The following is a 23360-nucleotide window of genomic DNA, read 5'->3' on the forward strand; positions in this document are numbered from 1 at the left end:
TAAAGACTGGGAGGGCTAGACAAAAAAAACATGGCCTAACAGGGCAGAGAAGGAGAATTGAGTTCATCCTGAGACAAAATGAAAAGGCGAACGAGTGGTGCACAGGCTACATTTCGCTGCCCTCTTGACTCCATCCACCCTTGTGCTGTTGGTGGAGCTTTGAGCAAAACATAGCTGCCGGGCTGAATGAGCGCATTACAGTGTTGCAGGAGTGGCCTGCACTTTAGGTGATCAATCAACCCAGAGGAAGCGATGTCCACTTTATAACCATCAGTGGCCGGAAATGTGAGCAGCGAAGAGCAAGATGGCGTTTTAAAAACCATTACACAGGACTCGAGTCTGCAGAGAAAAGGCCTGGTTTACTCCCATCAAAACTATGGGCCGCTGCGATCTCATTAGTTTTATCCAATGCCTACATGGTGGAGGAGACAGTGCAGTTCATCATCTTCACATCAACGTGGCAGGCCTACGAGGACAAAGGAACACAGATTGGCTTTTGGAAGCAAAAGGATAACACGGCACGTCAGGGAATATTCACCCCCGGCCCCCGGATGTGTCCTGTCATCGCACACCACCAAACAATGACTGTCTAGAGAGGCTGTCCCAGTGAGAATCTTCTAACTGGAAACATGAGCTCTTCATCCAAAAGCCTTCCTCATATGGATGCAGTTTCATTTTTGTCGGAGCCCACCTCTTGAAAGCGAGTGCTAGCGGTGAGTGGGGAGTGGAAGCACACATTCTGGGACTGGGAGCGATCCAGCTGGCAAGAGCTCACAAAGCCGACACAAGGACAAAGCTCCTGGCTGTGCTGGTATGGCTCTCGAGCAGGGCAACACACGCATGTGCCAAAGAGCCCCCCGGCAACATTTTGGAAACCACACTAGCAGAACATATTTGATTTATTTACACGTCCTTATAGATATTGGTCACGCCCCTGCCATTCGTTTTACACTACAGAGGTGGTGGAGACAGATGTGGTATGTATAATTTCATTTTGCCTGCACCACCGTGATATTGTATTACATGTTGTGTGTTAGAGGTCACCTCTGCGGGAACAAAGCAGTTACTCAGGGATGTGATACACTTAGGACAGAGGAGAACCTGACAGGAATCGGCCCGGCATCGAACGTATTTCATGTGTCTATCCTCTCTGCGGCTTCATACTGTTCATTTACTGACATTCCACACCAGTGTGGGCAAATGAGATGCCGGCACAGAGGTGTAAACAGAGCCAATCAACCAGAAAACGAAATGGAGAAGCTTTCCCAGAAGGCAACGCAGCCAATTATTTGATATTTCAGATCAGCTGCAGCTTCAGTGGAGGCTGATGTGGGAGGCTTGGCCGGTGAGGCGGTGCAGGCCGTGGAGGCTCGAGCCAACGTGCTGCTTCGTTACTGTTTCCCCTACAAACATGTCCTTTAGCCCAGTCAAACCAGTTTAATGTGGTTTCATCTGCTTAGATTCTGCCTCTCGCTTCACAATTTTTAAAGCTTTTTCATTTTGATCACCACTTTGACTCAACAAAAGTTCTGCGACTGGTCAGAAGACAAATAAGTCGAACAATTATAATTTTGTCATCTCAGTCTGGGTGACTTCACGAGGGAGCGTCGCAAAACAGACGCTCGTGAAAAATCCTATTTTTCTGATCTCATTTCATCAAAGAGCTGTCAGAGCCCATGGGTAATATTTAATGTAATAGATATTAAATGTCTCTAATCAATAATAAATGCTCGTAGCCCATCACGAAAGTGATGGCTTCCAATTTTTCCTCCAAAAACTGTGATGGGTTCTTGGTTCTTACCTCAACAATGATATAAATAGACTCTATAGAATCGCTGCTGAGCTCGACCTTCCCTTGTGGCAGTGAAATGTCTTAGGTCAAACACGACACCTCTTCGGTGAATGTAAAGTCCTCTGATCGTACCTTACATCCCGTCCCGGCAAAGCAGAGCCCCTCGTATATTACATCATTCGTCTTTTTATGTCGCTTTCTTCTTCAAGGACATGGCAGATCAACTCGCCTTCTCAATAAAATATAGCCTATCCCCTGCTGCCTTGAGTGGCTATATCTCCTGACATTTTTATCAAGAGCGGAAATGATTTCAGTCCAGCTGACATTCTCTGTGGGTCAAAGCAATATTTTCGAGGAGATTTCCGGGCGTGTTTTGGAGCGACAGGCTCCAGTCACGTAATGTGTGATTCTATTTTGGCTTCGAATGCAACAAATCAACATTCGGGACATTAGATTTTTCTGGATCACAGTTGTTTCCTTTGACTGATTGTCTTGAAAAAGGCAAGAGGGGAGAGTTTTCAGTGACATAAACCAAGTTCAGATTTGCTGGGATGTCTGGGGCGCACGCCCAGTGTACGAGTTCTGCTTTTACGCTTTCACACAAACACAACTTTTTGGTTCATGTGTATTTTTAGTGAAAAACCTCTTGTCTTCCAATTTTCCAACTTTCAGCTGCTCCTTTGTTGGTCATGCAGAAAGTATCTCATTGTCTCTCGTATTTTTAACTAATTAGTATTTTGTTATCTCTGGAAACAGAGCGCCGTGCTTTTTTCTTTTTTATCAGGTGAGAGTAGAATTAGATTACATTACTGTACTTTTTGGCATGTTTTCCTTCCAGTTTATAAATGATTTAGGGATTTCGGTTGGACTTGGCAGCCGGTCTACATCATAAGCCTATTAATCCATCGAAGTGAGCCGCACAGTGTATGAATTAAATCTGTCTAAGACGAGGATTTGAGATCTGAAACACAATCCTGGTGGCGGAGACCCGGCGAGCGCACGGCCATCACCGAAATCTGTAGGTTCAACAGGTCAGTGAGGCGGCCTGCGCCAGGAATTCAGCCCTTCCAGACGTCTGCGGATTTAAATACATATTTGAAGTTCAGATTCCGCAGCAGTTCGAGGGGTAAAGGAAAGATATACGGCCGGTCTGAAAACAATGAGCAAAGCCAATGAGGACTGGAGGGAGTATAAATCAGAAAGTCTATCTGAACAGACCTTTAAGTTTTGGCTTTCTTTGTTGTAAACACATCCAGTGCAACCACGATCTCTTCAAAAGTTGGCATCAAGCCTCAAAAGTCTAACTGCAGTGATCTAGTTTTCTTTCTCAAGCTGCAACTGGACCTCATGCTGCTCTCAGAAATACACTGAACAGTTGCTGAGGCCATTCTCCAGCGGTTCTCCTGCCAGTGCCCTCGTAAAAACAAATCACAATACTCCGTTTTCTTCATATGTAAAAAGGCAAACCCCGGAGAAGGTCCAATCCTACTTATCGGGACTTTTTCCAGAGTTCATGGATGAAAATGGCTCAAGTGATATGATGGGTTTCCTGAACTGTCCCACAAACAGATCAGGTGTCTAGGTTTAAAAGAATATCTCTGGGAAAAAAAATGCTCCAATGCAAACTGACTGGAAGAGGCCCCAGGCTCCTATCACTAATATTTAACTGGTGATCATCCAGTCACGGGGGCCTGTCAAAACAAATGTCGGAGTATAACTGCCTGTCAGGCGAAGGAGAGGAAAAGAGGAAGAGGAAGCAACGGCATCGAAATAAAGGCAAGAGGATAAAAATATGTAAAAAAAAAAAAAGAAAGGTCATAAAGTTCTCAAATCTTGGCAGATGAACAAACAAATGATTAAAAGCTCTCTTCCTGCTGTTTGCAGCTCGGCTTGGCAGCATCCAAAAAAACGACAAGACAAGGATTTGAGAGCGTGTGCATGTTCGTGTACGAGCGCGTGTTTGTCCAAGTCAGAAATCTTTTAATGTGTGAACCCCCCCCCCCCCATCCCGTCTGCACCACAGTTGTTTGGAGTCGGCGCCGCTGCATAACTAAGAGAAGAAACTACAGTGAACGCAGTTGTTTAATGTAAGCAGCACAGAGATCGCAGGTCTTTGATTTATGAACCATGAACAGTCTCATAGACCCAAACTGGGCCTTTGCCAGTAGTAATTAACCAGCTCCGGAAAACCAGCGTGAACAGGGGATGCAAAACGTCATCAAAAGGAGGTAAACAACAACACTGACAGCAACAATAGTTCCCGTTAAAACGTCAGGTCAGCGGCTAATGAGACAAAGTGTTGATAAATCCTTTCAGCTCTGATCCATTTCTTTGGATTGAATCAAACTACGTGGGGGAGATATAAAGCGGATGTTTTATTTTGCGGCTGCAGCCTCTGTGGAGAAAAGAGCCTCTTCATTAGCGGAGAGGGAAACACAAAAGCAGGATGATACTGGCATCAGACAGTGAACCGTGAGGCTTCTTTGCATGCACCGCCTCACCCACTGTACGCCTCATTTCCTCCCACTCCCTGTTCCCGCTAATCACAGAGATTTGATCATATCTCTCGGCACACATTCTCTGTTTTTTCCCCCCGCAGATCTTTACTTCTCCGCTAATAAGAAGTAAATGCTGAATGTTTCAATTATCAGGTATCCCCCCCCCCCCCCCCGCTCCATCTCCCCCCCTGTCTGTCGAGCTCTCTGACCGTTTCTCTCCTTCCTTGTACGTGATAGAAGACAAAACAGGGACCAGCCCACTGAGCTTCCTGATTGTGTCACTTCCAATTAGTCCTCCTGGGACATCTCTGCCTTTGGGCTCTCCTGTATTTAAGTTAGAGGATCTGCCCCCCCTCCCTCCGCTATCCCTGCATCTGAATTCGTGTGTGTTGGGAAAACGTGAGCTGTCAAAATAATTTTAAAGAAGAGGGAAATGGCATGAAACTCAGAGAGAGGTTTTTTTTAATCCTATAACCCAAAATAGCAGCTTGCTGTAAATCTCTATGTATGGGGTGGTTGCTGGCTTTAAAGGGGAGCTCTCCTTTCCATTTCTGAAGCCTTCACCTTAATCATCCTCCATATTATACATCATTAATACAGATGTTCCTAAGTAGCTAAGCCTTTTAGAACTAGGACATGCTGCGTCGCGGTGGTCCTCTGAAGATTTATCCTCCTGCCAAACCTGGCAGCTCTGTCGAAATCTCCCTGCAACCTGCTTCTCTGTCACATCACTTCTTAAAGCCAAACTCAAGTGATGGGGATTGCAAGTAGCGGAGTGGTGAGCCACAGTATGCAAGCAAACGGTTCGGAGTTAATGAAAGGGCTGGAGCGCCGCAGCTCCTCAAACTAGGGCAGAGCAGCTTGCAGCAGCTCGGGTGGAAGCTCTTCCTCAGACCTCACGTCCCAGGAGAGCACATGTGCAAAATCAACAGTATACATAAACAAGTCCTGGAGCCGAGTCCACTTAACGATAATCAAACAAACAAAAAAGAAAAAGAAATTTTTTTCGTGGCCATGATCTGCAGCGTGGACGGGAGCTCGGAGACAGAGAAAAGGGCGTGGGTTTTCTTTTCAACTTACAGAGACACATTCTGGATTAAACCCAGAGCAGAAAATCCCACTGACGTGCTGTGGGCAGGCTCCCAGCCCCAGTGAAGCCCAATTTTCCATCATTTCATCAGTCAAATGCAAAACAAAAGACGGGAAGCGATGCCAAAAGTCTGCTGCACAGAAGAAGGGAAGGGCGACGGAGAAAACGAGTGAATACATGAAGTATTCTTTGTTTCTCCTTCTCATGTTTCACTATATTTACAATATCTGCACCCAGTGGAGGGGTTAGCACAGCAAGAAGGTCCCTGGTGTGAATCCCAAACTGTGGAGGTTGCATGTTCTCCTGTCTGGATTGTTCCTCTCTGTGTACTCCTCCCATAGTCCTGCCCCCCCCCCCCCCCCCCCTGCTCAATGTCAGCAGGAATTGGCTTCATCCCCATCCCCCTGCCCCTGCAACCCCAGGGATAAGGGGAATGGATTGTGGATGGATCCACCCAGTGAATTTTTCAGCCAAAGCCTTAAATGAACGAAAACCATTCACAAACTATTGACCCTTCCACTTCCTGACACCAACAAGTTCATCCCAAAACCAAAAATTCATCTTGTAGCACATTTTCAAAACAATCCTCTAAAATTACTTTGCTACGTACAGCAATGGGCAGAACCCGGGGAGTGTTGCTTTAAACTGCCGTCGTGCTCTAAAATGAGAAAAATGCAAACTGACCCTACATTATTAAGTGAGCAGCATCACCGCGATCCTGCAGGCGGACTTTCATTTCCTGTGGAGTTTGGATATCTGAGGAAACGACAGCTTTCCTGCGCCGACAGCCGCCTTCGCTGCCAAGAGGAGAACTTGGCCAGAGGTAGAATTTGCATGGTTATCAAGATTTCTATGCCTCCTTGTTTTTCCCTCGTCAACGTGATTTTCTCCCGTGAACAACATTCCTGTCCACAAGTTCAAAACTAATTTGATGAGAAGTTAATTACGCCCATTAAAACATCCCGAATCCATACAAACATCTAAATCTTAGGAGTTAAAGAGAATCTGTCATTGAAAGGCAAAGTGAAACGAATGTGTGATCGGACTGTTTAACATTTCATAGACGCAGATCTTTCCATAATGATTATCAGAGTCTCTGTACTTTACTCCCTCAGTGAGATGAACACTCCACTGAGAACAGGGACTGTCACGCTGCTTCCAGACAAGCACTGAAATCTGCAGGTCCTTCATGTTTTCTCCATAAAGCAAATGTCCGAGTGAGATGCTCCATAGTTTGTGCAGACTGTCTTCCAAAGATAGAGTCCATAGAAATCCCGGAGAAGTAGATGTATGAACACAGCATGGCTGGATTGTCTGGACTCTCTCAGTGAAAAGGCGGTAACACACACATGGACGACACCAAAGTAAATGTCAATAGAGGTTGAACTGACTATGGGTGTCTGTGAGTCATCGAGAAAATCACATGATCTCCGCAGCAGAGTTAATACGTCTCTTCCTGCCTCTACCTGCTCCACCTCTCCCTGAGAACCTCACACAGGGTTGTGCATGTGTGAGAGCCAAACTGTAAGTAAACTCCTCAGCCAATTCTCCAGTAACACCCGCAGGACATGTCTGAAAACAGCTTCAGGCATAAACACACTCAGAACAACACAAAACCGCACTCTTACCTCCAACAAACTGGATGCCGCCGGCCACACGGCCAATGGTACGCGAGATGAGGTCGGAGATGCAGCAGCCCATGAGCGCCGTGAGCGCCACCAGCAGGAGGAGGCCGCATCCCACGCCCGTCACCACCGTGCAGATCCTCCACTCCAGACTCGGGATGCCGTTGAAGGAGGCGTAGCGCCCGCACTGCTCCAGCATGACGGTGGCCTGTCTCTCCTCGTCCCTCACCGGGTAGGAGCAGCGCCGGAACGTGCCAAAGGACACAGGCTTGTCCATCTGTGTCCCCAGCAGCCAGTAGGGCATGAAGAAGCCAACGCAGGAGGCGGCGGCACACAGCAGGGAGAGCAGGGCCCAGATCACACCCGTACATGTCAGACTAGACGCCATGGTAAACAGTCTGCGAGCGGGTCACACAGTCACTGAACTGACAGCAGTTATATGAGCAGTCGCTGTGTCGTGGGGATCCTCGCACTGAGCATTTAACACGGGCAAGTCTTCACCTTCTCAGTGACTGTGGGTCCCTGCGGGGGGGGGGGGGGGGAGAGAAAGGCACAGACTGAGCACTGACACAGGAAATCATCCGTGGGAACAAGCTGTTGACTTTAGGGTTTAAATAACCACAGTTTAGAAATCCCAGAATCATGGTTAATGTCTTAATACCACAATAACACGGGGAGTTAGAGAAACTAAGACAGCACGGGCTTCATGTGGTTTTGTGGTTAGTGAGTAAGATCTGTTAAAGTCTTCTCAGACTTTACCTAAATGATGACGTGAGCAGATTAACAGACAAATTAATAGTTCAGTTGATGGAAAATCGATCTCAAATGAGTTATAATTCACTTAGAATCCATTAGTGATGAAACTCAGGCCATTTAACAATCAACTGAGGTTTGATAAACTGAGAGGAATGATCTTTACCCGTATTACTTATGTATTAAAAACACATATCTTTATTACCATATAGAAACCAGGCCACGTAATGATAATGCGTAAGATTAGTTGTAATTTCAATGAATAAAGCATCTTATATGTAAAATAGCAACTTGTATATACTACATTGGCAGTTTATTATTGGAAGAACAGGTTTTATTGAGTATAGCTGCAGAGAAGTGGTTTTATTTTGTTAAAAGATGGACACCGATAGCACAAGCAATGACATAACACCTAATTTCCTGTTTCTCTATACAGTTTATAGTAGTTTACATAAATGTATTACTTATATAAGTTTCTGTTTTTTTATGTTTAGTGGACTTTTCAGAGATAAGTAACACAATGTGATTTCAAAGTGTTATGGAGTTATGGAGTTGGAGATATGATGGAAATGAATGACGATGAATGCAACATGTGAGGAATCTGCCAGGATCAGAGCACATGCGTTTCGGTTTCTGTGTGTGGAATAAATGAAAAGTTAGTCAGTCGTGTTATAAACTTGTCATGCATCACACCATCACACGTATGACACCATGTGAAATACACAGTGAGGAGCACAGACAGTGGGAAAGTCTCCGCAGACTCACACACACACACACACAGCAGGAACACTGTGGTGGTGGTTGTGTTGTGTTGGGGGTGACCTCGGGGGAACACGTCGTTTTATCGCAGTGCTCCCACTGTCGGAATGTTAATAATGTAAACAGAGTAGAGGAGGAAGAGGAGGAAGACGAGGAAGAGGAGGAAGAGGAGGAGGAGATCTTACATGTTGGGAGAAGGAGGCTCGCTCTCTGTGCACCGAGGCTCTGTTTCCATCTGCGGACTCCAGATCTGTTGGTGGGTCCCAAACTTTTCCTCCTTCAGTCGAGGGGAATAAAAAAATGTATCCCCCCACAAAGTGACTGCAGAATCCGTTCAGTGATCAGTTCCTCCTCATCAATACATGGAACCCAGGATCAATGATTCACTCCTGTGCGCTGCAGAGTGGAGACGTGCGTCCGCCGGCTGACTGAGAGGAAGAGGACTGACTCCCGTTTCCACATTCCTGCTCATAGAGAGAGGGAGGTAGGAGGGAGGGGAGAGAGAGAGGGAGGGAGGGGAGAGAGAGAGAGAGAGAAGAGGGAGGGAGGGACGGGAGAGCGAGGGAGGGACGGAGGGGAGAGGGGGGAGAGGGGGGAGAGGGGAGGGAGGGGAAAGAGAGAGAGGAGGGAGGGAGGGGAGAGAGAGGAGGGAGGGAAGGGAGAGAGAGACAGAGGGGAGGCAGGAGAGGGAGAGAGAGACAGAGGGGAGAGAGAGGGTTAGAGAGGGGGGAGAGAGAGAGGAAAGAGGGATTGAGGGGGATAGAGGGGAGAGAAAGGGGGAGAGAAAGGGGGGGGAGAGAGAGAGAGAAAAATATAGAGAGAGAGAGAGAGAGAGAGAGAGAGAGAGAGAGAGAGAGAGAGAGAGAAAGAGAGAGGGGAGGGAGGGGAGAGAGAGGGGTGAGTCCATGAAACTCTCAGTAGGTGACCGTCACTCACAGGTGTCCCCGCCCCCCTGTGGGCGGGACCCTGCTACTATCGGTCCCATACGTGCTGCTGCTGCTGCGTTCACTGACATCTCGTAAACTGGTAAAGCAGTGGAGAAATAACAGTCCACAGAGTCGAAGTTAACCCCCATTGAAATGCCATAACAAAACAACATAAGGAATATTATGTATTAATATGATTAATGTTTTAATTTAATATAAAAAGATAGATCAGAATATCATGATACGATCGACTATGTGTACTGCACTGGATTTACAAAAATGTAAATATATAAATATAGTCTGTTTACCTATTCAGATACATATAGGTATATACTGTACTGAATAGATAGATAGACACATACATCAACCCTCTAAATGAGATGGGATGATGTTCATTCTATGAGTGTTTTAAAATGGTTTGGGGTTCAACATCTTGCAGCGGAACCTTGTATCGCCCACTTTCAGGGATCCACACACCGGCCGGACGTTCACTGCAGACTGACCACAACATCTTCCAGAGGAGTTGACGTGGAGCTGTCTTTCCACAATGGCTGAAATTAAAGTAGAAACATCCGCGGACAGTCCTGCGGTTCTTCACAGTCCACATGCGTCTACTCAACCCAACAACCCGCTGTCGAGGAAGCTCAACAAAATCCTGGAGACGAGGCTCGACAACGACAAGGTAAATGTGGAAAGTTAGCTTCCTGCTAGCTGGCTAAAAGCTGCTAAACCTGTCAGCTAGCCGCCAGCAGTGACAGCTCAAACACAATGTCAATGTATTTAGCAGGATGCAGCATTTATTAAGTGTTTACTGTGTAGTCTCGGATGTCGAGTCTTATTTAAATCCCCTCACAGGACCAAGATCTGCTGCTAAACACAGATGTTTTAGCCTAAGATGCTAAAAGGGGCGATGCTAGCTGTTGACATGTAGCTTCTTCTAACATGGTGATGTCCTGCTGGTTGTTTGCAGGAGATGCTGGAGGCTCTGAAGTCTCTGTCCGTCTTCTTCACTGAGAACAGTCTGCGCACCAGGAGAAACCTTCGTGGGGACATCGAGAGACGAAGCCTGTCAATCAACGAGGAGTTTGCACGATTGTTTAAAGAAGTAAAAGAGGTAAGGTTGACAGAAAAAAGCTGTTTTCTACTGTTAATTGAAAAAAAAAAAACATATTGTGGACACGGTTTGGGAGAAGATACAGGAGCTGTTTCTTTCTGGTGAAACATTTAAGCAGTTGCACCTTCTTTGTTAATCTTTATTTACCTAGAAAATTTCTCATTGAGATTTAAGAGAGACAGCAACACATAAAAAAAAATTAAAGTAAAAGAAACAATTAGAGTTACAACATATAAGAAGTTATATGCAAAACAAAACCCAACAATCTGCAACATCGGTCAAAAACATCAGAGATTCAATTACCTGCATGGTCTTTTAAAATGGATTAAAAACCTTTTAATGATATCAAATCACGCAGTTTTAAAAACTTTATTCCAGTGATTATCTTAACGCTCATCTCTTAATCTCCCTACGCACGTCAAAATCTGCTGACCACAGATTTCAGTACAAGGATTTGGTGTCTTATTTATAAAAAAAACATAAAAAGTTCCTTTAGTGGCTGCTCTGATTAACGGTAATACAATTACATATTTAATCTATGGGGTGAAATCAAGCTTGTGTGGTTTGTAGCATTTCTGCAAAATCAAATGGAGGTTGTACCAAATCCTTTTGTGGAAAACCTGCGCATCAAGCAGCTTCTCAATATTTGATTCCAGCAGTAGAATATTATAATTCTACAAATGGTTTCATTATTATCTTATTACTGTCATTATTAGTAATGATATACAGACATGCACCTACACACTTGCTTCAGTGTTGTTTTCTTCACAGGAGCTTGAAGGTGTTCATGAGGATGTCCAGGACATGAGCACGTGTTGTGATGAAATGACCAACAGATTAAAGGTACAGTCCTCACGTCAGTCGACAGTTCTCTTGTGCTTTGAATTACGTAAACAAGCCGGTAGTATTTTTATGTCTGGATAAAAATGTATGAGGTTAAAATGAATATGAGTAGTTCATGAAATGTCTTTTGAGATTATTATGTTTTCAAGCCAACTTTCAAAAATCAATAACTCTTCTCCAATAGGCTGCGAAGGATCAAACTCAGGACCTCATAGTAAAAACCAACAAGCTGCAGGGAGAAAAGTGAGTAAAATATTAACTGTTTGTGTGAGTGTGCGTGCGTGTGTGTGTGTGTTTATCTTGTAACTTGACTGACTTAGTAGGGAAATGTCCTTTAGATTAAAACAGAAGCACTAGTTTGTGCTTTTGTTATTGTAGTTCTCTGAAACTTATTCAATATTTGTCTTAAAAGCTTAATTTATATTTCTGAAATAAATGCATGTTACAGTTAATGATTTACACATGTACTACTATGTAATAGATATTTAATCTTTATATGAGTCAGAGAGACTAAAATAGAAACTTCTGTCCAAGATTTTCACGATGTATTTATTTTTACTACCTTTGGGACTATTTTTATTGTTAAATTCTTGTCCACAGCGTTTCAGAAATGCATTCATTTAATTAACACTATAACTTAAATCAGTAGTATTTAAAATGTGTATTTCCATATTGGATTGCAGTATATTGTCTATTTATCATCAGTTCCTAACACTTTCATAATGTAGTAATATTAATCACTCAAAAACACTATACAATAAGGAGCCTTTTTATGTGAAATACCATTGGACTGTTACAGTGGACTACGTTAAGCAAAGTATTTGCTCCTCCATAATCTGCTGTTGGAAGCAAGTTATTTCTCAATCTGCGTTTATCTAAACTGTAAAATAAAACCACCCTGAACTTTTTAACTGACATTTCAGAATGTCAAGGAGATTGTGGAGATAGGTCGGCAACTTTATTCTGAATTATCTGTAGGAATTTCAAAGAGATTTCAAACCGCCATCTCTGCTCATATCTATCCTGATGCTCCAAATCATTTTGGAAATCTGTCACACGTGTCGCTGATACTCATCTTCATCAGTCCAAAGCCAGGCAGCATCATTTCACTCTCCCTGGTGTCTCATTTCCATGGGAAAATTACACTTTTCTCCATCCAGGCAAGTTTCCAGATAAATATCTCCTCAGTCAAAGCACAAGGCAAGAGATGAGCTTTAAATGCTTCACATGTTGTTTGGAAAGGGAGGCCTGGCTGATTATGCAAGCACTTTCTTGTTTTTCAGTCAGATTAGATTTTTTTCTTCATTTCATTAATATTCATTAAAAGTATACAGATAATTTAAACATATTTTCACAAATAAAGATATAAACAGTCAAGTTAAAACAGAAAGAAGTCGAGGAGGTTTTTTTTCAAGAGTGTAAAATGCTGCTTCTCTCTGGTGTCAGAAGTTAGAGAGATTTGGTGCAGGGCAGGAGGAGCTGGCAGGCAAAGTCTTTATTTTTGATGAGGAGGGATCAATGATTCATGTGGCTGATGAATATTTCCCTTGCACTTGTCTATTTGCATAAGGAGGGCAGCAGCAGCTGTCTTTAAAGGAGCTTTATTTGTTGTTTCTATCATGTAGACAGAAGTTTGGGCGTGAGACGCACACATGGAAATTGCTCCTGTGTGCGCTGCACTTTTCTCCTGATCTTATTGAGGTCAAACTGTTACAACTGGGGAGCAGCCCAACAGTGTGTGCTAATATTTGAGAGACTGCATTGAGATTTGCTGACAGCACACATTAAGCACCATCCAGAATATACAGCTCACCATGACATAAAATCATAAACGGTGTCAGTGCATCTGGGGTATTCACAAATTCTTGGAATCCGGGTGGATATATATATATTTTTTTTTCTTCCCCTTTTCGTTTGAAAGCCTGCCACTAAAATTAATCTTGGTGCCATCAATCTGCGAATTTGTCTGGCAGAGCGTTGACAGGGATGTGAAAATGAATCCCCATTTCCTTCTCTCCTGATAGCTGGGGGTTGGAGTAGGGGGGGGGGGGGGCTCATTAGCATTTTGTGTTGGGGTGTGACCTCGGTGCTCAGTGACCTTGTGCGTTGACATGGAGGCAGGGGTGTGGGCAAAGATAATGTAGATTTCTGGCAAAAGACACTGCTGACAGCCTTGATGTACTGCGGCAATTCCGTGCTCTGCCGGCACAGCGGCAGGACCTCCTTGACAAAAGGTGACATGGGGGGGGCAGCGAGATTGAATGGTTTTTAAATGTGGGAGCAGTGAAAGATGCCGGTGGGGATAAAGCCACCAGTGAACCCGTGAAGGCAATGAATTAATACTAAAAGTAATATCGCCTTGTGCAGGGGCCTTGTCGAAGGTAAGTGGTCAGAGGGTTTTACTCGAATGCCCTTCCCAGTGCCCCCCCCCCCCCCCCCCCCCCCCACACGCTTTGTCTTTCTCTTTGCTTTGTGGTTCCGTCGGGACCTGCTGTCTGTTCCCGTGACATTTTCATCCGCAGAACTCCAGTGACCCCGTAGCCAGATGGGATGGTGTGTGCATGCCGGGCTTTGACCTTGTCTCGAGCAATTTTGTCTGAGAAGAGCTGCCAGGGGGAAGTGTGCACTTAAGCTGTCCCCTTTCTGCCACCTACCAGTCGGCGCACTGCACCACACTCCTTCGCGGTCAGGTCTATTTCAGGTCACACGGTCCTGCGCTGCCGTGGGACTGTTGACACTTATTACAGCCAGTCTAAGATTTGCAGCATAATCTCAGATTTTGTGCTTATAGGGCTTTTCTGCTTGGAGAGTAGAGTCATTTTCACAGCTCTCTCTCTCTCTCTCAGATGCTCCGGACGTGTGTTTACCCGACAGAGTGGACTTGACCCGCGCTGTTTGCCATGTTATCTGTCGGTGGTGCTGTGTCATTTGTCAGCTTTAATGAAACCGAAAGGAGCAGCAGATTGCTCGCATTGTTCAGAAGCAGAGGCCGGAGCGGCGAGCCGGTGGGAGTAGACGACCGGTAGTTTGTCCGCCGGCTTTCAGACACCCTGCTCTTTTGTCTGGGTCTGGTGCTGTTCAAAGGGGGCTGTCAGCAGGACCACTAAATAGGTGTTGTGTGTTGTTCCATAATGAAACGTTAGGCCAGCCACCTGTCCCCCACGGTGTGATCTTTGCATTAGTGCGACGTGTTATCATGTCGGACAAGCTGGGACGTCTCACAGACGCATGTTTCTGTGACTGTGACCTCACGGGCTGCTGGAACTGAAGAGCTCAGGCTGTTTGTTTCTTTTGAGCTGCAGTAGATCCACATGGCTTCAAGCCAAAGTGCAACGCTGCTCACTTCTTTAACCACAACAACGATTTACTCGGGTTATATATTTGGCTTGTGGCAGCTCCTCGTTTCTCACAGAAACTCCTACAGCACATGATGAATACTCAGACACGAAGAAACCTCCCCCCATATTTCATTCAGACTTTTTTTCACGAAAAACAAACAAATGTTCTTAGTAGGATTTCTGTGTTGTTCATTAACAAATCAAAAGCCCAGAAACCCTCCAGAGAACGGTTAGGGGACGTCCGAGTGTAAATGGCGACCAATTTCAAACCCTATCGAGTCTTATTAACGCTCAGCTGGCTGCTAATGAGGGGACGCCAGTGAGCGAGTTGTGTTGTCTGATGTGACCGCGCTCTGTGATCATCGGCGCGCGGCTAACCAACAGCTTTGCGAGTGCCAAATTTCCACACGGCCCCTTTTGAAATGGCCTCTGTTGGCTTTTAATGGATAATGGATCAACATGGTTTTACAACTTCTGAGAGGGTTCGACATTCACTCGTTAAAAGAGCCGCTGACCTCCTGTTGATCATCAATTCTTTGTGATTTTCTTTAAACGGAATGATAAACTACAGTGGCACTGCGCCAAGGCCCAACAATCCCTGTTATGAAATCACATTTATATTGAGCGGAATTATTTGGATCTCCACCAAATCGCCCGCACTCATAAATATCAGTCTCCCTAACATTCCAGATCGAGATCCATGAATTATTCTCTGAGAAATCAAGCAAATGATTTGATCCTTGGCCGAGGTAAAGATCTACTGTAAAACTTTTAAAGTTAAACGTTTTTACACAGTGAACTTGGTTAGTATTACCCACTGATGAAGCTCAGTAGTTTTTCTTAACTTAGTGCTGCACTATTGGCTCAGGGAGGTAATTAAGTACGTACTGGTAATTTCAGTTTCTCAGCTCAATGAAGCTATTGATGAGAAGTGTGCCGTGCTGTACTGCTTAAACGATTTCTGTGCTTGGACAGACAAAGTCAGTCGGCCCAGTTGGGAATTATGAGAACACACACAAAGCAGCCGACAGCCCGACACTGTAACTTGTCCTCACCCCATCATGCAACATGGTGTGACCCTCATTTAATTTAACTTTGCCCCTTGTTTGGCATTCTTCTTCTTCGAGAGCCTGCTTTCATCGCCGTGTTCATTTCCCCTCACTCACCCAGAGTCCTTTACACACTCGCCTCTTTACAGTGGGACGTGGCCACACTCACTCAAGCATGTTGCCTCTCTCTGGTATTCGGTAATTGTAGTGTGGAGAAGAATGTGTCATGTCCTGACAGTGCTGTAGTCAACAATCACGCCGCTCCATCGTTCCCCTGATCTCCTTTGCTATGCTGCTTTGGCTCCAGCAAACACCCCTGTCCTCTGTTTTTTTTTTAGTTTTTATTTCCTTACAGACATGTGCAACCTTTCTTTTTCTGTTGTGATTTACCTCCTGGAAGAACTGGTCTGTCACTGTTGGCATTAACAAAAAATGTAAAATAAATGTGCCTTTATTGCTCTTCTTTTAGAGGTGAATCTGTCGCAAAGTTTATCATGTGAGAAATGTCTTTTTGCCCCTATTGGAGCTCCCATGTCTATGAATCTCCACAAACAGAAACCTAAATCTGAAAGGGATATCGGGGACAATTCGCCCATAAAATTAAACTCATGAGGTTCTTTTAGGATATGGAAAGTTGAGTAAATGATTCAATTGCCAGTCAGGGGGTTTGAAGTTTCTCTTTATAAAATCTCCAACACATCATTAGAGACTCTTTTTGGTAATCAACTTGTCTCATAAACACCGTAGCCATGGCTTCATATGAAACCACCAGCTGTTGGTGGGACGTGCAGACTGAAGCTTAAATGCTCCATGAATGAAATTCCAAGATATGGTGTGTTAAATGTGACAGGCCAGATAAGGTTTATGATGCTTTTGAGGCTATTAGGACCGTTGGGTGGCAAATCAATTTAATGTCCCATCAAACAGGCATGTGGGACCTTTTGTCCAGGATTCAATGCTGTGCATGTGTGTTCCTGCCTTTTCCTGTCTTTTCGTTACTTGTAAAGAGGAGAATAACTCAACAACTATAAATGACAGAAATCCCACAGTCTCTCTCTAGAAGAGATGATCCAATTAGATTTATCTGCTGCATAAATTTGCACATTTGCAATAAAATTTCCTAACTCAAAATAACCGTGTGTACAAGTACAGATTTAATGTATATTTATATTTCTCACGCTCGGGTGAACACAGGCACGTTCAAATTGAAGTAGTGTCTCTAATGTATGCATCACTCTGTTTAATTAATGGCCTCATTGTCATATCTTGTTATTAATACATCATCATAATTGTGCAGGGATATCAGGTAGCCCGAGTGTCTCTTGTTTTAATTCGTTATCTCTCAGCAGCATGACAGTTCTCTCTCACTCTAATCTCATTCATTTTGCTCTTCACTGTTTTTGAGGGTCAGTGTGTTTTCCACAAGTACATATTCAAGGTTTAGCACTGATTTAATGCTGAAAACTTAATTAATTAACTTTAAAAAGGCTTGAGACATCTTGAATAACTGTAATTAAAAGGCCTTAAAATGGATTTAATTGTCTTAAATTCAGATTGGATGAGTTTTAATAGTAGGTTCCTAACAAGACATGGTCTTTTTATGTAAAATTACGAAAAATTGTTGAATAAAAAAGCTAAATAGAAGAGATTTAGCTAAATAAAATAAGTAAAACAGCTACTTTTGGTGTTTATATCCTTTGGATCGATCTTAAATTTAACTTCAACGATCTTAAAAAGTCTTTAATTGAACATATTGATAGTTGTGGACACCCTTAATCTACTTCTGACCCCATCACAATAAAAGCCTGACAACAGAAGGAGTTTTTCAGGTCGGAGTGTTGCTGTCCAGTCATTACTTTTGTCATTTCGTACAGTTTTGATGATGTAGCCAGTTTCCTGAAGTACAGGCTGTCGTCCAGCATCCTCTCTTGTGTGTTGTAACAAAATCTGACTTTTAAAAAAACCGGTGAAGGCCAAAGACGCCTCCGGGTCCTGTGTGCAGAGGAATACTAAATCAAAGAATCTCGAACAGATTTACAGCCCTTAACTTTCAGCCGACTGAGCGCGGGGGTAATAGCCGTGCGAGACACAACGCCAGTCAGATAATGTTGGGTTCTTCTCCTCCGCCAAAACAACCTGGTGATTTACTGATCCCCTGCTCGCCCTCACGCAGAGCGAGAGAATATAGATGAGGTGGCTTTGCGTGGAAAGATGGGGACAGAGGGAGGACTCGCTGTTTGTGCTTCTATCCCGTGACCGAGTTCCCTGTTTGACCGAGGCAGTTGCCATGGTCCCCTTTGTGCTCAGACATTATAGTGACACCGATAGTGATCAGTGTGCTGTTATTGATAGTGACAGAAAAAACCCTGGTGTGTGTGTATTCTCTTTGTTTCTCTTGTCCTTGTTGTCTGAGTGCTGCTCATGATATCTTGTGTCCCACCCTGTGTTGTCTCACTCTGTCTCACTCACTCTGAGGCCCTGGTGTTGTGTGTGAGAGGTGCATGACTGCCATCTGCTGTCGGGTTTGGAACATCACAGCTTGTTGACAATTATTTTGGTCAAGTGAGAGCATGTTCCAGTTGACAGTACTTTTGATTTGCACAGTAGGAAAAACACAAGGGAAGGACAAAAAACATGTAAATGAAAAATAACAGAAGGAACATTTTAAACACTTTAATGAGATAAAAATCCACAAGGGCCTCGGAGTCAGACACAGCAAATCGTTGATGGCAGTCGAACTGACAAAGGAGTAAATAACAAAGAAATATCAAGACAGAACAATTCTTTATAAATGATTATTAAAGATTATATCTCTTTCTCCTCAGCCACCGCCTGGAGCTGCGAGCTCAGGTTGCCCAGGCTTTTCTTGACAAGTTCCAGCTCTCTAATGAGGAGCTGTCCACACTGCGAGGGCCTCGAGATGCACCCATTACTGAGGTAAGTTCCATTATAATATTGGCATGAATGAGATTTTGCAGATTTTTCATCCATACCCACAATACTGTGTGTGTGTGTGGGGGGCGGGGTGCATGCCCCATATACGTGCCTTTGCTGATCTGAAGCTTTTATATTCAGCTTTTCCCTTGAGAAGGCTCCATTATCCAGCTTCTCTTATTCAGGGGTGGGGATCATTTACCCTGTCAAGGGCAATTTCAATATTTGAAACATCCTTTGCAGGCCATACTAAATGAAAGACCACATATATCAAACTAAAGTCTCCAATGCGATGGCTGGAATTGGATCTCTTTGACGCAGCTTGTGATGTCAGATGGTAGTGATGATGATAATGACTTGCTCCACCCCTTGGTAGTGCCATGCATGACTTGTAAGAGCAATAATTTCTCCCTCGTGTCGAACTCAGCAAGTAAGATATTTTTGTTTATGTCTCTTTGGAAGCCAGAGAGAAAACTTTAAAATTCTGCCAGTGTCCTTCACTTTTTTTCTGTGTCTTGTATCGTATCAGTAATCTACTAAGCAATGGTTCTTTGAGACTTTTTCTGGTTTCCTCATCCAGCTGTAATTTCATAGCTGTAATGATAACACCCGAAATTGGCCTTTTTCAACACTGCGATCACGTCCCCACAAGCTTGGGCAGACTTTCTAGACTCATTCACACTGACAATAACTGAAAGACACACAGCACAGCTGCAGGGGACCACCCTGAAGGACATGTTAAACCATTTAAAAAAGTAATTGATGTCATGAGAGTTTTTTTGTATTTGTCTCGTGGGCTGCGTATGGCCCGGGAGCCAGAGCCCCCCCCCCCCCTCCATGTCCTAACTGAAGGATCCACTATCTTCTCACTCTTTCAACAGGAAGCCACATTATCTAATAATTTGTAAGATGTGATCAAGAACATTTTGAGATTTTAAATCCATCATCTAAAATATAAATCAGTTTATAGTTTGCATGGTTATTTTTTATACATGCATATTAAAACATCACACATCTTCAAATCAAGAAGATGCAGGATTAGTTACAAGTTCTATCCTTGTCCACCCCAAAGCGATAATTTCTACTACATTTCCAAAACTGTATATTCTGTAAATATGTTCCCTGCACCCCTAAATAGCTATGTGTGTGTGTCTTTTAAATTTCCAGAATTTCTTCAAAGCTCTCAGCCGGGTGAAGCACATCCACGAGGACGTGAAGATCCTGCTGAGAACCAACCAGCAAACTGCCGGGTAAGGTGCACACCTGCCCACACCTGGTGTGTCTCTGTGCTCCACCTGCTCTGACAGATTTGACTTTATTCATGACATTTATTTTGAACCAGAAAGACAGAACAGTCGAGTAGAGGGGAAAAAAACATCCAGGTGGGATATTTATGTGGGTGTCAGCGATCTGACACTATTCAGCAGGTCATGGGTATGTAATGGGCCATCTTGGTTTGTGTGCTTGTTCCAGGTTAGAGATCATGGAGCAGATGGCCGTGTTACAGGAGACCTCGTACGAGCAGCTCTACCGCTGGGCTCAGAGTGAGTACAGTACAGAGTTAATGCCACGAGCACACCGAGGGATAACACCGACTTACTATGACCCTCTTTAAGGTGTTGGGTGTTGTGTTGGCATATACAAATGAGCCAGTGCATCATGTCAGGTTTATTTCAGTTCATCTCCCAAAGATCGCAACTGTTGCATGATTTGTTTGAGCGGTTGTTATTTTGTGAAGTACAAACTGTGATTTTCCAAGTGACTGTACGGATCCAGTAGTCGTGTGTGCAGGGGTCATTTGAGAATCTGTGTGACTCATAACCTCGGACTGAGGTTTGCAAGAAGAATGCTGGATCTAGAATTTAGATCACAGAAACGCACATTTGAGTAATTGTACACTAACAAAACACAGAACATCTATTTAATTATGGCTTGCTCTTTCTTTTTGTTGTGGTGTAGATTTTCTGAAAAGGCCCAGTTGCATAAATTTGGCAAGAAATTAGAGAGCTGTAAGTTGATGTCTTTTCAGTAGAAGTTAATTTATTTAGTAAATGGTCTCTTCTTTATTGTCACTTTTCAATTATTTTAGAGGGTTGACTTCATTTTTTTACAGAAAATATTGTTGTCCATTGACACTGGAGTGTGCTCACCCAGTTTCTTCACAGTCTGGGAGATCAGCGACTGCCTGTTCCTTTTTTTTGTGGTCTGAATCATACTCAGAACCAACCCACTTCTCAGTAAAAGCTCATGGGAAACTATGATGTTGGGGCTTTGATTTACTTCTTGTCAACAGGGTTGCCATAGATAAAAAACATTCTGCAGCCGTGAGAGCACAACACAGGTTTCTACAAAGACGGTAGTTATTTCTCCAGTTAGACGTGACAGAGACGATATTTCCCTCATTTCTTTTCCTTCTCTCCGCGTAGATGAATGCAGGGGACTGACCCAGGAGACGTGTGATATCAGCCCCGTGCTGACTCAAGCCATGGAGGCCTTACAGGACCGATCTGTCCTTTACAAGTAACATACACACATTCACTTACAGAACAGAAACGTGTCTGAATTAAAGACTGTACGGCCTGTTTTTCATTTCTCTTTCCCTTCGTGCCAATATCCAAGAGCGCTGACAGCAAGTAAAATGAATGCTTTTTAGGTCCAGAATCAAAGGATCCACGAGGCTGAGGAATTGGTTTCGAATTTAATACCAACAACCGAGAGACGTGCCATACAAACGTATGAGAAAAATAGCTACAGGCACTACTTTCCACTGATGTACATCACAGAGGCAGAAAGACGTGCTTGTTAAATTCAAAATGAACGCTTCAGCGGGCGCTCGCAGGTGAAATGTTAGTTTACGGCTGAGGAGATTATTTGTCTCAGACGAGGGGAAACAAAGAGGCTCTTGATTGGGAAAACAACAGAACAGCCTGAAGCAACAGAAAAACATCACGGCCATCAAACAAGAAGGAGAAATTACAGATCCACGAAAAATCATTGTAATAATATAGAGTGAACAATCGGCATCAAAACTGCTTCAGGTTTTTGCAAATACAGTTTAACGTGTATAACTTGTAAGGGTATATTTAGCATGAATTAATGCATATTTATTCCCTCTGACTTTTATAAAACACCCAGTTAACGATTGAAATTAATCTAAATACCCTACTTGTTGATTACAGTATAATTAAAAACAATTATAACTCATTTACTGTCAGCGTTTCTCTACCGAATTAACTGTATTTATCGTTAACGCCTAAAAAACACATTGACTAAGTCTCTACGTATTTATAAATGTCATTTAAAATCCCTTTCATGATTTTTTAAACCTGCATTGCTTACAGCTTATTTTCCTTCTCGTCCATTGTTTTATTTTTATTTTGAGTTACGTCATTACCTCCTTGTTCCTTCAAACACTAACAATAAGAAAATTAATTTATCTTGGATGTCAAGGACGTGATTAGCTGCTCTACGTATGTCCTTTTAGTTTTTTATCTTATCTCTTTTGTTTTGAATCCTCATTTAACCCCTTCAGTTGAATGTGGTTGTTGTAGTGTGTCAGGTAAACAAAGTATCTCCCTCTGAGAATCATGATATACACCACTATGTGCCACTCAGCCTTGAAAAAATAAATATTTAAGTACTTTCAAATGCCTCCAGTATTTATGAATAGATTCTTCCAATGCCCATTACTTGCAGTTATTTTAAGGCGAGCACTGCCTGAAACTCGTAATGAGAGAAGCTATAAAAAGCATTTAATGCCAACACCTTTGCAAAATAAGTTTTATTTTCTAGTAGAGGAAAGCAATTTGTGCTCATAAAGGAGTAAAGGACCCCGAGATCTTAGTTGTCCATAAACCACAACGACACAATGGGACCTTTCACACGTTACCCCAGGAGGTGTTTTCATCGCTAACCCTCCATTCTTGGAAAATGCACCTGTCTTGTAGCCCAGAAAGTGTCCAGGGTCATGCGCTGGCTGGGGATGTTTAGGCTGAGAGAGCGGAGACCAGCAGAATCTTAATTCTGCACTATCTTCTGTTTAGTCTGTCACAGAGCCTGCCACCACCAAGTAATCAAAACAACCGCAAGCTCTTCCCTTTTTGGAAAAGTTGTCTGCATTGTTGACGTACAGTTTGTCGGCGACTGACCTCCCGCCACACGGAAAAACACTGTGACCGCCGTCTGCTCACATGAGGTCTGGGTGTTTGAATGTTGCCTTCTCTCCTCCTCCGTTTGGTCAGGTACACCCTGGATGAGTTTGGGACTGCACGCAGGTGTGCGGTGGTTCGAGGCTTCATCGACGCCCTCACCCGCGGCGGCCACGGGGGAACTCCCCGCCCCATAGAGATGCATTCACATGACCCTATGAGGTAATGAGACCCATTGTGCTGTGACGCTTCCTGTTTTAAACCCTGTTCTATTACTGAATATTGACATTTCATGTAATAGAACTGAAATTAAGTTATTTTCGATAAACCCAGAGTTGGAGAAACACATAAGCTCGGTGTTGTTTAGCTGAATTAATAATAATCTCTGGGGGTTTTCTAAGACAATTTATATAGGCGCCAATTTCACTTTTACAATCAAATTAGAAATCAAACATTCAACCTGCTTCCTGTATTTGTCCACAGCAGATGAA

The 23360-nt window shown here is 43.6% G+C and overlaps 2 protein-coding genes across 2 annotated transcripts in view; one reads left to right on the forward strand and one right to left on the reverse strand.

The window, feature by feature from the left end:
- Positions 1-8995, reverse strand: part of LOC128440061 (LHFPL tetraspan subfamily member 6 protein) — a 41460-nt gene extending 32465 nt beyond the window's left edge. The window contains exons 1-2 of the mRNA XM_053422639.1: positions 8703-8995; positions 7009-7527 (exon numbers count right to left, since the gene is read on the reverse strand). Coding sequence (XP_053278614.1) covers positions 7009-7393 — 385 coding nt within the window. The 5' untranslated portion in view covers positions 7394-7527; positions 8703-8995. The remainder of the gene's footprint in view (positions 1-7008; positions 7528-8702) is intronic.
- A 936-nt stretch (positions 8996-9931) lies between these two features.
- Positions 9932-23360, forward strand: part of cog6 (component of oligomeric golgi complex 6) — a 24239-nt gene continuing 10810 nt past the window's right edge. Inside the window, exons 1-9 of the mRNA XM_053423404.1 lie at positions 9932-10125; positions 10414-10557; positions 11329-11400; positions 11585-11643; positions 18613-18724; positions 19889-19971; positions 20195-20265; positions 21148-21241; positions 22963-23091. Coding sequence (XP_053279379.1) covers positions 9991-10125; positions 10414-10557; positions 11329-11400; positions 11585-11643; positions 18613-18724; positions 19889-19971; positions 20195-20265; positions 21148-21241; positions 22963-23091 — 899 coding nt within the window. The 5' untranslated portion in view covers positions 9932-9990. The remainder of the gene's footprint in view (positions 10126-10413; positions 10558-11328; positions 11401-11584; positions 11644-18612; positions 18725-19888; positions 19972-20194; positions 20266-21147; positions 21242-22962; positions 23092-23360) is intronic.

Source organism: Pleuronectes platessa, chromosome 5 (assembly GCF_947347685.1).
Source record: "Pleuronectes platessa chromosome 5, fPlePla1.1, whole genome shotgun sequence".
NCBI classification, from domain to species: domain Eukaryota; kingdom Metazoa; phylum Chordata; class Actinopteri; order Pleuronectiformes; family Pleuronectidae; genus Pleuronectes; species Pleuronectes platessa.